We start from the raw sequence: 12454 nt of genomic DNA, 5'->3' as shown, positions 1-12454 counted from the left end.
AAAAAAAAGGGTAAAGTACACTGCGGACCTTTATGTTAGAACATGACTCTCAGCAAGTTCCAGCCTCTGCTCTTTCTCTACCCTTTGCCTGGAATCCTCTTCTCCCACATGGCCACGCGGCTTCATTTCCTTTTATTCAAGTCTTTTGCTTAAATGCCACCTCTTCAGATTGGCGGTCTCTCCCCACGCATCCAAAACAGCACCACTTTTTTTATTCTATTACCCTGCTCTACTTTCCTTCGTGACACTCGTCACCACCCCTGCTTGTGTTCCCCATGTATTTATTGTTTCGTTTAATGTCCGTCTGCCCCTCTGTACTGCAAGTCCTGTGAAAGCAGGGTCTCTGACTCATTTCTGTGGCTGCGGCTCCTAACGCAGCTTCATTCTATAAATATTTAAAACATGAATGAATGAAGGGTTAAATAGAGGAAGGAAACACCTTGGTTAAAATCTCTAGAATATAAACAGTGCCTGTATTCGTTTCCTAAGGTGGCTAAAATAAAGTACCACAAACTGAGTGGCTTTAACATGGTGCTTACTTGTGTCACGGTTCTGGGGGCTAGAAATTCAAGATCAGGGTGCTGGCAGGGCTGGTTCCTTCTGAAGGCTGTAAGGAGGAATCTGGTCCATGCTTCACCCCCAGCTTCTGGTCCTTTCCTGACAATCTTCAGTGTTCCTGGGCTTGCAGAAGCATTGCCTTGATCTTTGCCTTCAACCTCAAGTGGAGTTCTCCTCGTGTGCATCTGTGTCCAAATTTCCCCTATTTATAAGGACATCAGTTATAGTGGATTAGGGGCCACCCTACTCCGGTCCGACCTCATTTTACCTAATTAGGTCTGCAACGACCCTATTTCCAAATAATGTCCCATTCTGAGGTCCTGAGGTTAGGACTTCAACATATGAATGGAAGGGGGGTACAAAACTTACTCCATAACGGTACCTTATATGTGTTTATTCAAATGGTTAAGCCATCCTTATGTCATTAATCACAGAAGTAGGTTTAGTTACATAATCTGGGGTGCCCAGTGATGTGTTGGTTTATCCGATGGATTATAATACACAATCGTGTATGAATTGCTTTGTGGTAAAAAATGATGGTAAACTGTTCATCAGATGTGAGCACAATCAGTTGGGGATGTTGACAAATTATTGATTCATTGTACTGTTTTCAAGGAAAGAATCAATACCATGGATTTGCTAGTCTTAAAAGACCCCAAAGCAGATTTTTTTCCTTTATAGCCCAGCTCAATCTGCAGACTGTTTGCAGTATTCCCTGATTCTTCACTACCACTCAGGCTGCTTGTCAACGGTAATTGTGGGTAATGGTTTTATATCTCATTTACTTATTTGATAAACACGTACAAATCATTTATTATGTGCTGAGCATTAAGGGCCTGACAAATGTTAACTCACAAACAACCATATGTTGTTTATTATTTATATTATTATTGTTAATGATATTATCTGAATTTTACAGAAACTGAGGCACAGAGAGGTTAAGGAACTTGCCCCAGGTCACACAGCTACTGAGTGGCAGCCAGGCCCTGAAACTAGGCAGTCTGCTTCCCAACCTTTTAGTTGTAGAATGATCTTTCTTCACAGAAAGCCTCATGGAAAAATTCAGTGTGTGACAGAACAAAGCAGAGCTGCTTTTGGTTCAAGTCCAGACGGCGAAGCCTTGTCTGCTCAGCACCTCCCCTGCCCCCTGGGAGCCCTGTTTGAAAAGCCTTGATCTAGGAAATAATACCTTTTGGCGTGATGCCACTTGTAAGCTGTCTTCAATCCACTCTAGCATAAAACAAATGAAATTCTTTTCTCACTTTAATTAACTGATTGTGTTTTATTTTGAGAATTTTATCTGCCTAATCTACTTCTGGCAGAAATAAAATGCTAAGATGGATTTTTCCCAGGACGGTAATGCCATATGGCAATTTGGACTTTGCTGGCTTAAGTTCCCCTTGGGTTTCTTTCTACAAATGAAGGGCTGTGGTCGTGAAAGTTTTCTGAACCAGAAGAGAGAAATGGGATTTGATTTCATACAAATAGAGTTGCACATAAACTTTGCAACCAGATAGGCATGACCCACCTCCTCTGTTGCAGACTGCTTATTTTCTGTGGTTGTTCATGGTATAAAATAATCTGAGCAGCAATATTAACAGTTACTGTCCATTGAGTGGGATTTTTTTAAAAAACCCTCATTTTTACAACTCTAGGTGTTATCACCCCATTTTACAGATATGTAAGTTGAGGTTAAGATTTTATGTAATTTGTTTAAGATGGCACAACCAGTGAGGGAAGAAGGTAGGATGTTTTGAGAAATATCAGCGATTAAGGAGCAGAATTTTTTGATATTAAGAATAAAAGACACATAAGAGAATATCTTTTAGGATAAATAATGTGAGGCCTGATGCTTATTGTCTCTGTGGATGTTTATTTTGCTTCCAGGATTTAAATGTTGTTTTGGACTAAGAACTGAATCCCGGAGAGACTTCAGAGGCCTGAATAACAGAAGTAGTTCCCCTTAAGTTCTGCTAAGACAGGAGCAGAGCTGCGGCTGCCAAGTCAAATTCTGCTGAAACAAATAGAAGCCGTAGTGGCCTTTCTAAGAGGATTTAACATAAAATGGAAAATTCTTGGCATACTCTGTCAGTTTCATTGAAGATTAAAGGATAAATCCAGGACTTTGAGGCATCCCCAGAAGCTATCTAGTTTTAAAGTGATGCTAGCAAATAGGAAAATTCTTTGTGTATTCTGACAGCATAGGTCACTGCTAAATTTTAATTTTTTTTTTTTCTCACTAGGGAACCTGGCCTCAATGTGATAGAAACACCCTTGATCTCGGTGACCAAAAGAAGAATGTTTGAGTTTCAGCTCTGTTAGCTTTACTGTGATCTTGGGTACGTTAATTCACCTACAAGACTCTTCCTTATCAGTAAAAAGAGATTAATCGTGCTACCCCACAGGGCTTTTATTTTATTTTATTTTTTAGTTCTTTCCGATTTATTACGAAAATTTCAAACAGAAACAAAGTAGTAGAGGAACATAGTGAATCCCATGGGCCCTTGCCCAGCTTCAAAAACTCCCCACATTTTATCAAACTCCTTTCATCTTTACCTCACCTCATTTTCTTCTCTCTTTAAATACCAGAGTAAAACATTCTTTTTAAAATTCCAAATGCAATATTATTTCACCTGCCAATATTTCAAGATGTATGACTAACAGATAAGATCTTTTTAAAGAATATCATGATTCTGCTGTTACACTGAGCAAAATAATAATAATTCTTTAACATCATCCGCCCTCCAGTCAGCATTAAAATTCCCCCAGTTGTTTCAAAGCTGCTTTATTTGACTCAGGAGCCAAAGAAGATTCATATAATGCATTTGGTCATGGGTCTCTTGAGACGGATAATTTATGGCAATTTCTCTTCTCTCCTTTCATCATATAATTCATTTGTGGAAGGAATAGTTATTTGTCCCATAAAACTTCACATCGTCTGGATTTGGCTGATTGCAACCTCCGCACTTACAGGCTATTGAGAGTTAAATAAAATGCAGTATATTAAAGGTCTCTGTAAGGTGTAAAGAGATATACATACACATATATAAGTTTTATATATATATACACACACACATAGAATTTTGTTATGTTATTTTACCTCCTCAGACATTTATTAAGCACTTACAATGTGCTAGAACATAAACATGAGTAAGGCATGGACTCTAATCTCGAGGTTTTAAAATCTAATATGATATGGAATAAAAAGGAAAATTTCACATTTTTTCTTCTCTGTTTAATTCTTAAGTTTCTAATCCAAGATTGATTCAACTGGTGTTATTTTAATATTAAATTAATTCCTGGATTTTGGATATATACAGATTTCGATAATTTACAATATTTTTCTACTATGTTTGGTTACACTGCCTAATACAGAGTTTCTTTCAGTTTATGAATCATGTAATTATAACATCAAATAAGTTAGTTTTGTCTAACTGAGTTATGTTTTCCCAAAGCTGGACTTCACAATGACAACAGTAACAGTGACCCCAGCGGCGACCCTGAGGGGTAAGGTAGAAGACAGTTCTGCTCTGTGTGAGTCCACGTCAGCTCACATCATTGAAGAAACCGAATACGTGAAAAAGGTATGTAGGGATGTGGCCACTGGAAATCGTGTTGGCACGATAAGAATTTTTACAGTAAAATCTGCTATGGCTTGGTCTGCTTTGTTTCTCCCTCCCTAGAACACGTGAGGAAGAACAAACCTAGTTTGACAAAGGACCAGCTTGGTAGCTGAAATTTAAACACATGCTTAGTAATTTCTCTTGAGGGTATGAACCTCTGTTCCTACACTTGGAGTAAAACTGGATAAACGGCCAGGAGGGTCCAGAACACCTGTCAGCGCCCAGTTTGTCCCACACTGTTCATCACTGCACCTCTTACTTACTGTTTTATAGTATTTCTCCGTTGCTTCATGAGTATGGCTGCTAAGTTGCCAAGTAGATGTTCACGTTCCCTGCTGTGTTTCTGTCTCTCCTCGCCTTGTTCCTTCTCTAGCAGCTCAAGGTGACTGTCACCAACGATTACATGTGGTACATGCCGGCATGTACTCCATTAAAAATGTGAAATCTTATGAGAATCCTACGATAATGGCTGACAAACGTGTACATTATTATGACAATTTTTTTTTTGGACAGATGGAAAAATTTGGACATTACTAGTTTGTAACTTTTTCAGTTTGATTAGTTCATCTTTGAGTGTCTTGCAATTCCATAGAGCACCAAGACATGGGGCTTTTATTTCATGTATACATTTGTATGATCTCCTCTGAATAATTATTCTCTAGTAATTACTAAATAGTAATTATTCCCTAGTAATGACTAGATAGCTATTATATTGTGATAATTACTAGATAGTAATTATTTTGTAGTGATTACTAAATAGTAATTGTTTTATAGTAATTACTAATAGTAAATTAGTACTAAATTACTATATAGAAAAAAAGAACTAAAGAGTATTACGTACTAATTACTAAATAGTAATTATTTTGTAGTATAATATTCACTGAGGCTATATTTTATGTTTGACTAAGAAAGAGTTATAAAGACCAAATGCACATTTTCTGCAATGTATACAAGATAAGCCTACGTGCAAGTTAGGTTGATGGCGGTTATTTAAATCTGAGATCCTAGTATATGTACTACTTTCTAAATAAATTAGGCACCCTGTGGCTGGTGTAGAGGCAAAAAAAAAAGTATTGGGGATTAAATGCCTTTGAAACATTTTTTTTTTCCTTTTAGATTCGAACTACTTTGGAAAAGATCCGAAATCAAATATTTAAGGATGAAATAAGACAGAACAGGACAAATTGCAAACTAGATGCAAAGGTAATGAATTTATCAGAATGCACCACATTTATTCCTTCATCATAAAGCCATATAGACTTTATTTAGATAACTTTTTTTGATGATTATGGAATCTTTTCTTGGTATCTAAAGATGATAACCGGCATATGTATGAAATGTTTAACCACAGATGTCATTAGTAGGGTGAGATTGGAATGTCCAGATCTTACCTGAATATTTTAAACTTAGCTTACTTATCTAAAGTATATGGGAAGACGTTGGCCCAGCCAGGAGACATGGCAGCAACATTTCCGAATGACAGACAGGGAACAACCTTTTAGCTCACTTGGGCCACACCAGTGGACACACAGTTGAAGCCATGATGCTAGTGATCAGACAGTCAATAAGCTTAACTCACCCCTTTCCCGGTGATCAGCCTTTTATTCTCAAGATTGTGAATGACAAATACTGCAAGCTGTATCAGTAAACAAAGAATGCTGAAGCCATCAAGTCATCAGCAGCTGCTGCCACCCCTCAGTGAAGACAAGTCTGCAGCTCAGCCTCTGCAGCCACTCACAATGGTGCACTCTGAGGGGACTCAGAATAAGAAAGGACAGGACACTGGCCCTAGAGAGCTAAATGTTCATTAAAGGAATGATTTCAATGAGCCCAGATGTTTGCTCCTTCCCATGCATAGAAAAGCGCTAAATTCTAAAACCAGATGCCTGGGTTTCATGTTCCAACTACCTGGTCTTTGTTGTAAAACTCCTATATATCCTAGCTCTTCCCCTACCTCTTCAGAGCAGTCCCTCAGAGCGATCTGAGAGGCTGTCATCCCGGGCTGAGTCCTCAGAATTGTCCACCGAATAAAACATAACTCTCAACTTTTAGGCTGTGCATTTATTTCAGTCGACAAGATCAAGCAATCTGCACTCAGCCTTGTCTGGATTGTGCCAGGTTAAACCTCACCTGAGCCACAGGCACCTCATTAATGTCAGTGTTATCACGATGTGGGATGGCCACAGAGAACATGGGGACACAGGGTCTGATGCATGAACAAAGTCTCCCTAGTCGTCCTCGGCTCCCAGACTAACACAGCCAGCCCCAGTTATTGTCTCCAATTAAGTGCTCTGAAACTGGACGGAAGGTGAATGCTTGCAAATGAGAGGGAAGATCAAACATTCAGGTTTGACCTTGTTGGGTTGCCTGTTTGACTTCCAAGGGGAAGATTCTCGTGGAAGGCTGGATATCTGATTCTGGAGTTGAGGGTAGCAGTCTGCGCTAGAAGGTCCAGGCTGTGGGGCAGAGACTTGCGGAGTCAGGATGGTATTGAAAGTTCCCAAACTGGAGGAGATCGCCAAACATATGAGAGTGGTTAGAAATGAGAGAAAATTTAAGCACCGAATCCTGAGATTTCCAACAGTTAGACGTTGGGAAGAAGCAGCAGTGCTGACGAAGGCAAGTTCATGAGCCCCACGCACCCTGAGGCTAAACAAACGGAAGCCTCTGGAAACCTCGGAGTTTGGAGCAGAGAAAGGTTTATTGCAGGGCCTGCAGGGCCAGGTAAGGAGGACAGGGCCAAACTCCCCAAAGGGTTTCAGTAAAGCATATTTAAAATCCAGATAAAGGTGGCGGGGGGGGGGGGGGGGGGGGAGTCGCAGGGTGTGTGATCAGCTTATGCACAATCCTCTGGTTGGTTGATGTTGAGATGACAGGGCGGTCCACCCCTAGGCGCCAGTAGGTCTGGGGGCTACGTGTTCTCCTTCATCAAGTAGTTAATTTCTTCCCTTTGCTGGTGGTTTTTTAGCATATGAAAAACTCGGGAAATGAATCTGAGATACTATTATCTGGGTCCTTCAGGGAGGAGCTGCAGCAGAGGATGTGGGGGAGGGCCTCTGTCCCAGGAAGGCCCCACAGGGTCCTGCTGGGTTTTAACAGGAGTCTGAGAAGTGAGGCTAGTGAATTAGGAGGGAAAACAGAGAAAGGAGTCCCTGAAGACAGGCAGAAAAAGGGTTTCAGAAAGTGAGGAGGGACCACTGTGCCAAATGGTGTTCTTGGGTCAAGTAAATTGAGGGCTGGTTATTGACCACTTGATATCACAGGGGGGAGGTTGTTGGTGACCTTGATAGGAGCAGCTTCATAGGAGTGCAGATAAATTGTTGTCAGTGTGTCTGCCTCGGCCATCTCAAACCACAGGTCAGCAGACAACTTAGATCAAATAAAAACAAACAGCTGGCTTTGTGGATATCATTTATCTTCTAAAAGGTCTTAAAAATATATTTAAAACTGTAGGGAATGTCAACGACATGAACGATGTACTTCTGGCCTCCTTTTCACATTAGAATCTATTCAAATTTGGGCAAATACAGAGGCCAGCTGCTTGATCTGGAATTTCCCGTTGATAATGGAGATTCGAAAGATTTATTTGTGCCAACTTGAACCTTCCTTGCTGTGTGTAGTACTGGCTGATAGTTGCTGGTGTGAAAGTTGGTTAAGGAAAGAAAACGTCAGGTCTGTGATCTTCCTGTTTGTTCATTTCAGCGCAGTGGAAACATTCAAAGTGGCTCTGGTTCTCAAATGGAGCCCAGTTTGGACCCGCTCGTGGAAAAGATAAAAGGAAAAGACCTACAGCTCTTAGAACTGAACAAAGAGAATGAATTATTGAAAATCAAGGTATGACAGTTTGGAGAAATTTCTAGGTTTGTCCTTGAAACCTTTGAGCCAATAGGATGGATTTGTGGATCTGTGAGAGCAGAGGCGCCGCCATACACATCCATCTGTCCACACGTGTGCTCGCGCACATGGAGAAGAAGCATTTGTGCACTTGATCAATTAAATCTCACTGTTTCATTTTGGGGATGATTTCTATTATTGAAAAGATTTTACAGAAGTTCAACGGGTATAACGTTTCAGTTGTGCAAGATGAGTTAATTCTAGAGACCTGCTGGATAACGCTGTGCCCGTAGTGCACACTTCAGTGTGCACTTAAAATTTTGTTAGCGAGGTTAGGTCTCATGTTAAGTGTTTTCACTACAATACATTTTTTAAAAAGTCTTCACACATTTATTCAATATTAATTAGAGCACCCATAGTCAAATGTCTCCTTATTTTGTTTAGTTAATCTATCGTTGGGTGCCTTATATTTTCCTTTTTTGGCTATTTTATATACGGTCCTACAGTGAATATCTTAGTAGGTAAATTGTTGCGGCCATCCTTGATTATTTCTTTAGGTTCAATCCTTGAAAGATTCATGACACTTTAGCTTTATTGCCCTTAATGTTCCAATCTTGTCCCACTTCTATTTCAGGAAAATACGTCTTTCAGTACTGTTGTGGACATTGATGCTAAAACGCTCGCAAACATGTGTATAAGCGGATGGGGCACTGGGGACCTTTTTGCAGAGTGCGGTCTATAAATGCAGGGCACTGATGTGCGGGGCGCTCTCTTTGGCCTGGAGGGTGCAAATCACCTGCGTGACAAGCCCCACTAAGTAGGGGGTTTTCAAATGTTATGTTTTCTTCTTAGCAGATAACAGCTGACAGCGTCTTTCCTTCTATCCATTGTCTGTGAAGGTACAAGTGGTACAGTGACAGCCTCTGTGTTTTTAATTGCCCGTCACACTGTTCTGTCCTCACCCCTTGTAACTGTAAATGTCAAAACATGCGCAGTGACCTTTTGTTTCTAGCTGGAAGCCTCCAGAGAAGCAGGAGCAGCGGCTCTGAGAAATGTGGCCCAGAGGTTATTTGAAAACTACCAAACACAGTCTGAAGAAGTTAGAAAGAAGCATGAGGACAGTAAACACTTACTCCAGGTACCGAGCTCGCCGCTTGCGTGCTGGTGAACTGACCACCAAGCTGTTCAAGTCTCTCTTTTTGGAGGAGTTAGACTTGAGCCAAGCCAGGGCCAGGTGACTTGGCAAGCCCGGGGAAGGGCGGGCTGCCCGTCTTCCGTGTCCATCTCCCCCATCCGTGCTTAGCCTGGTACCCAGATGTTGCTGAGATGCTGTGTTACCCCCTTGCCCAGAGCCTGGCAGAGCACAAGCAGGAGGAAGGCGAGGCGGTGCCCCCCAGCCTAGAAATCAGGGCTGACCCCAAGACACTGGCCAGTGACTTCTCTTCTGGTTCTGGGTCTACCTTTGACTGACTAGGTGGCCCCGTTCGAGTCATTCTGTCTCCTTGGACTTGACTTTAAAATGGAAAAGTTGCAGCATTGGATAAATTGTTTCAAAAACTTTTTGGTCCTGGAATACATCCCTCAGGGTAAGCAAACAAGAAGAGTGTATGTGTGTGTATATATATATGAAAAATACAAATTATATATTTTATATTTTAATATATAAATATATATGAATTTAAAATGTAAAACCATATAAATATATGTATATGTCTCTGTATATCAGAGACACACACACACTATTTTTGTTTGCTTTTCAGTCTGAAATATGTATCCTAGGACCAATAAAACTTTATTTGAAGGGTGTGTTCTAGGACTGGAGGAGGGGAGAAGTGTGTGTATGTTTGTCTTGGTCAAAACTCAAAACAGGGAAGGTCATTCAGGCCGGGGTGGGGCGCCCTGGTCTCTGCCAGCCCAGGCAGGAGCCCCAGGGGAGCGCAGTAGGAAACCCGCGGCAAAGGCAACGCATCCTGAAGCCTGAGGCTGTGATGTGATGGTCACAGCTCACATGCAGGCGGGGTGCAGAGAAGGTACCAAGGGAATGAGCGAGCAGGTGTGTGTGGACGGGAGTACCTGAGCCCTGCAAAGGGGACTCAGCCCCAGTCTGGTGGGAGATCCCGGGCAGAAATTCCTGGCTGGTATTTTCAAGGGAAGTCAGACTTTTTTTTTTAACTGAAAAACCTCTAGTTCTATTAAAGGCACAGGCAGACGGGCGTGCCCCTCCCAAGTGTGGCTTGTGGGCTGCCTGCTGGTGGCGTCTCACCTATATCTTTAGGCACAACCCCTGCTCCATGCTAGGAGATAAACCCTGACACAGTGGGAATAATTATTCTGCTTTTACGACACTTTCTGATTATAAAACATTTTTTACTTGAACATGTAAGATTTTATTTTTGTTCTAGTAAGTTTTGTTGAGAAAAAGTCAAAAATGTTGCTTTTCTTTTTTTAATAATATCATCATATTTGTAAATATTTTAATTTTTTTTTATGTTTCCAAACAGATTTTTTTTTTTATTGAAGTATAGTCAGTTTACAATGTTGTATCAGTTTCTGGTGTACAGCATAATAGTTCAGTCATACATATGCATACATATATTCATTTTCATATTCTTTTTCATTATAGGTTACAAGATACTGAATATAGTTCCCTGTACTGTACAGTATAAACTTATTTATCTATTTTACATATAGTAGTTGTTTTTCTTAAACTACTGTCTCTCTTTCTTATACCAATTCAGATAGTATGTTTATGGTAACAAATGTCAACATTCTAGAGATAGTATTTATATATTATTAATTCTTCATTGATTTAGTGTTGTAGTCGATCAGGCTTATTTTGAAGGAAAACTGAATTTAAGGAAGTAATTCTAAACACATGTGAGTTATTAAGTTTTTTTCTGGTTACTCAAAAAATTACAGAGGAAGATAATATCTGTATAGGTTTAATTAAAACAATAGCCTGACAACTGTTTTTCTGACCAAAGGTTAACAAACTTGAAAAAGAACAGAAATTGAAACAACGTGCTGAAAACCTGAATGAAATTGCTGAAAAGCTTGAAGAAAAACATAGTCAAATCACGGAACTGGAGAATCTCGTACAGAGAATGGAAAAGGTAGGCCCCTGAAGAATTTAAGGGATTTCTTCCTGACGGAGTTAGGGTGGAGATTAAAGAAAATAACATGAAAATAAACAGCATTAAGTAAAAGTACCCTTTGCAACTCCTAAGGCCTTAGGAAGTGCTCGATAATGTTTGCTTCTTCCCTTACACATGTAAGGTAACCTGTATTGTGGTTACTGATTTACCTCTTTGCAAATACTGCAGTCATATAATTATCTGTTGCTTTTTTTTCCTGGTAAATGTATGTCTCAGGGGAACCAGGTGAGGCTATGAATAGAAATGATGAAAAAGATCACAAAGTCCAGCTATGATTAGTAATAACATAATGGATTCCTGTAATCATAGTATTTTTATATACTAGAGTCAATGAATTGTCCATTTTGGGCCGCCCAAGTCCACTTTAGTTTTGTAAAAGCCTACAACTCCCCGGGGACAGATGGAGTTCACATTAAGAAAGCCATTCTACGGAAATTGGAGCTCTCAAAAGTGACAATTTAGGGAAGAGAAATAATAGAACAAAAATTATTAAAAGTTTCATGCAGTGTTCCTTGAAGTAGCTGGCACACATAAAAAGTAAGCACATTAATTTAATTTTGCATGCCTTAAAATTTGGGATTTAGACAAACCAAGACGTATTTTTTTAATAGCAAACCAAACAAATAGAAAATTGGCATCTCTGAAACTGAGCTGGGAGTAGATAAGAATATAGGCTTTAACATGTAGTAAGTATTGCCCAATACATTTTTATATTTTTTATATTAATTCCCTGATTTGCCTCCACTCTTCTCAGACTTATTTTGTTTTATGGGTCTGCCTGAATCAATGCTATTTGAGAAATGTCACTCCAAAAGCATCACATTTCAGTAGTTTTGCCAAAGGAGCTTTGATTAAGTTTTTACATATTTCCCAAGAATTTAATTTATAACACTTTTGACCAAAATTTATAATCTTAATGAAGGTCTTATGAAGAAATCGCAAAAATTAATTAAGCCCGAACGTAACTGAATCTAGTAATAATAATATACAGCTACATCCGTGTTGGGTGGTGGGTCGCTGAGTGTTTTACTGCAGCAGGAACCGCAGGGGTGGAATGTCCTCTATGAGCTGGCTTCCCCGGGTGTGACAGGCTATCATTAAGATGTTTTGGACAAACTGTAACATTTGGATGAATACTTTGTAGTGTTAGGATATTTACCCTGTAATAAATACTTTAGCAAACTAAGACTGAGCAAGGAATGTTTGCATTCAGGAAGGGAAGACGATTCTGGAACTCAGATAGGGTTGTTGAATCACACTGGAGTAAAGGGCGTGGCGTTTACA

At 39.9% G+C, this 12454-nt stretch overlaps 1 protein-coding gene across 3 annotated transcripts in view; it reads left to right on the top strand.

The window, feature by feature from the left end:
- The window catches only part of CCDC68 (coiled-coil domain containing 68), a 43545-nt gene that overhangs the window by 8753 nt on the left and 22338 nt on the right, over positions 1-12454 (top strand). For 2 of the 3 annotated variants that reach the window (XM_032470671.1, XM_032470670.1), the window contains 6 exons: positions 2802-2897; positions 4014-4142; positions 5298-5384; positions 7884-8015; positions 9028-9153; positions 11000-11128. In XM_032470671.1, coding sequence (XP_032326562.1) covers positions 4026-4142; positions 5298-5384; positions 7884-8015; positions 9028-9153; positions 11000-11128 — 591 coding nt within the window. In that variant the 5' untranslated portion in view covers positions 2802-2897; positions 4014-4025. Of the gene's footprint in view, positions 1-1239; positions 1316-2801; positions 2898-4013; positions 4143-5297; positions 5385-7883; positions 8016-9027; positions 9154-10999; positions 11129-12454 lie in introns of all 3 variants that reach the window. The other variant, XM_006182755.3, reaches the window with a different exon arrangement.

Source organism: Camelus ferus, chromosome 30, assembly GCF_009834535.1.
Source record: "Camelus ferus isolate YT-003-E chromosome 30, BCGSAC_Cfer_1.0, whole genome shotgun sequence".
NCBI lineage: Eukaryota > Metazoa > Chordata > Mammalia > Artiodactyla > Camelidae > Camelus > Camelus ferus.
Note: the sequence above shows the minus strand (reverse complement) of the source record. Positions and strands in the feature narration are given on the sequence as shown.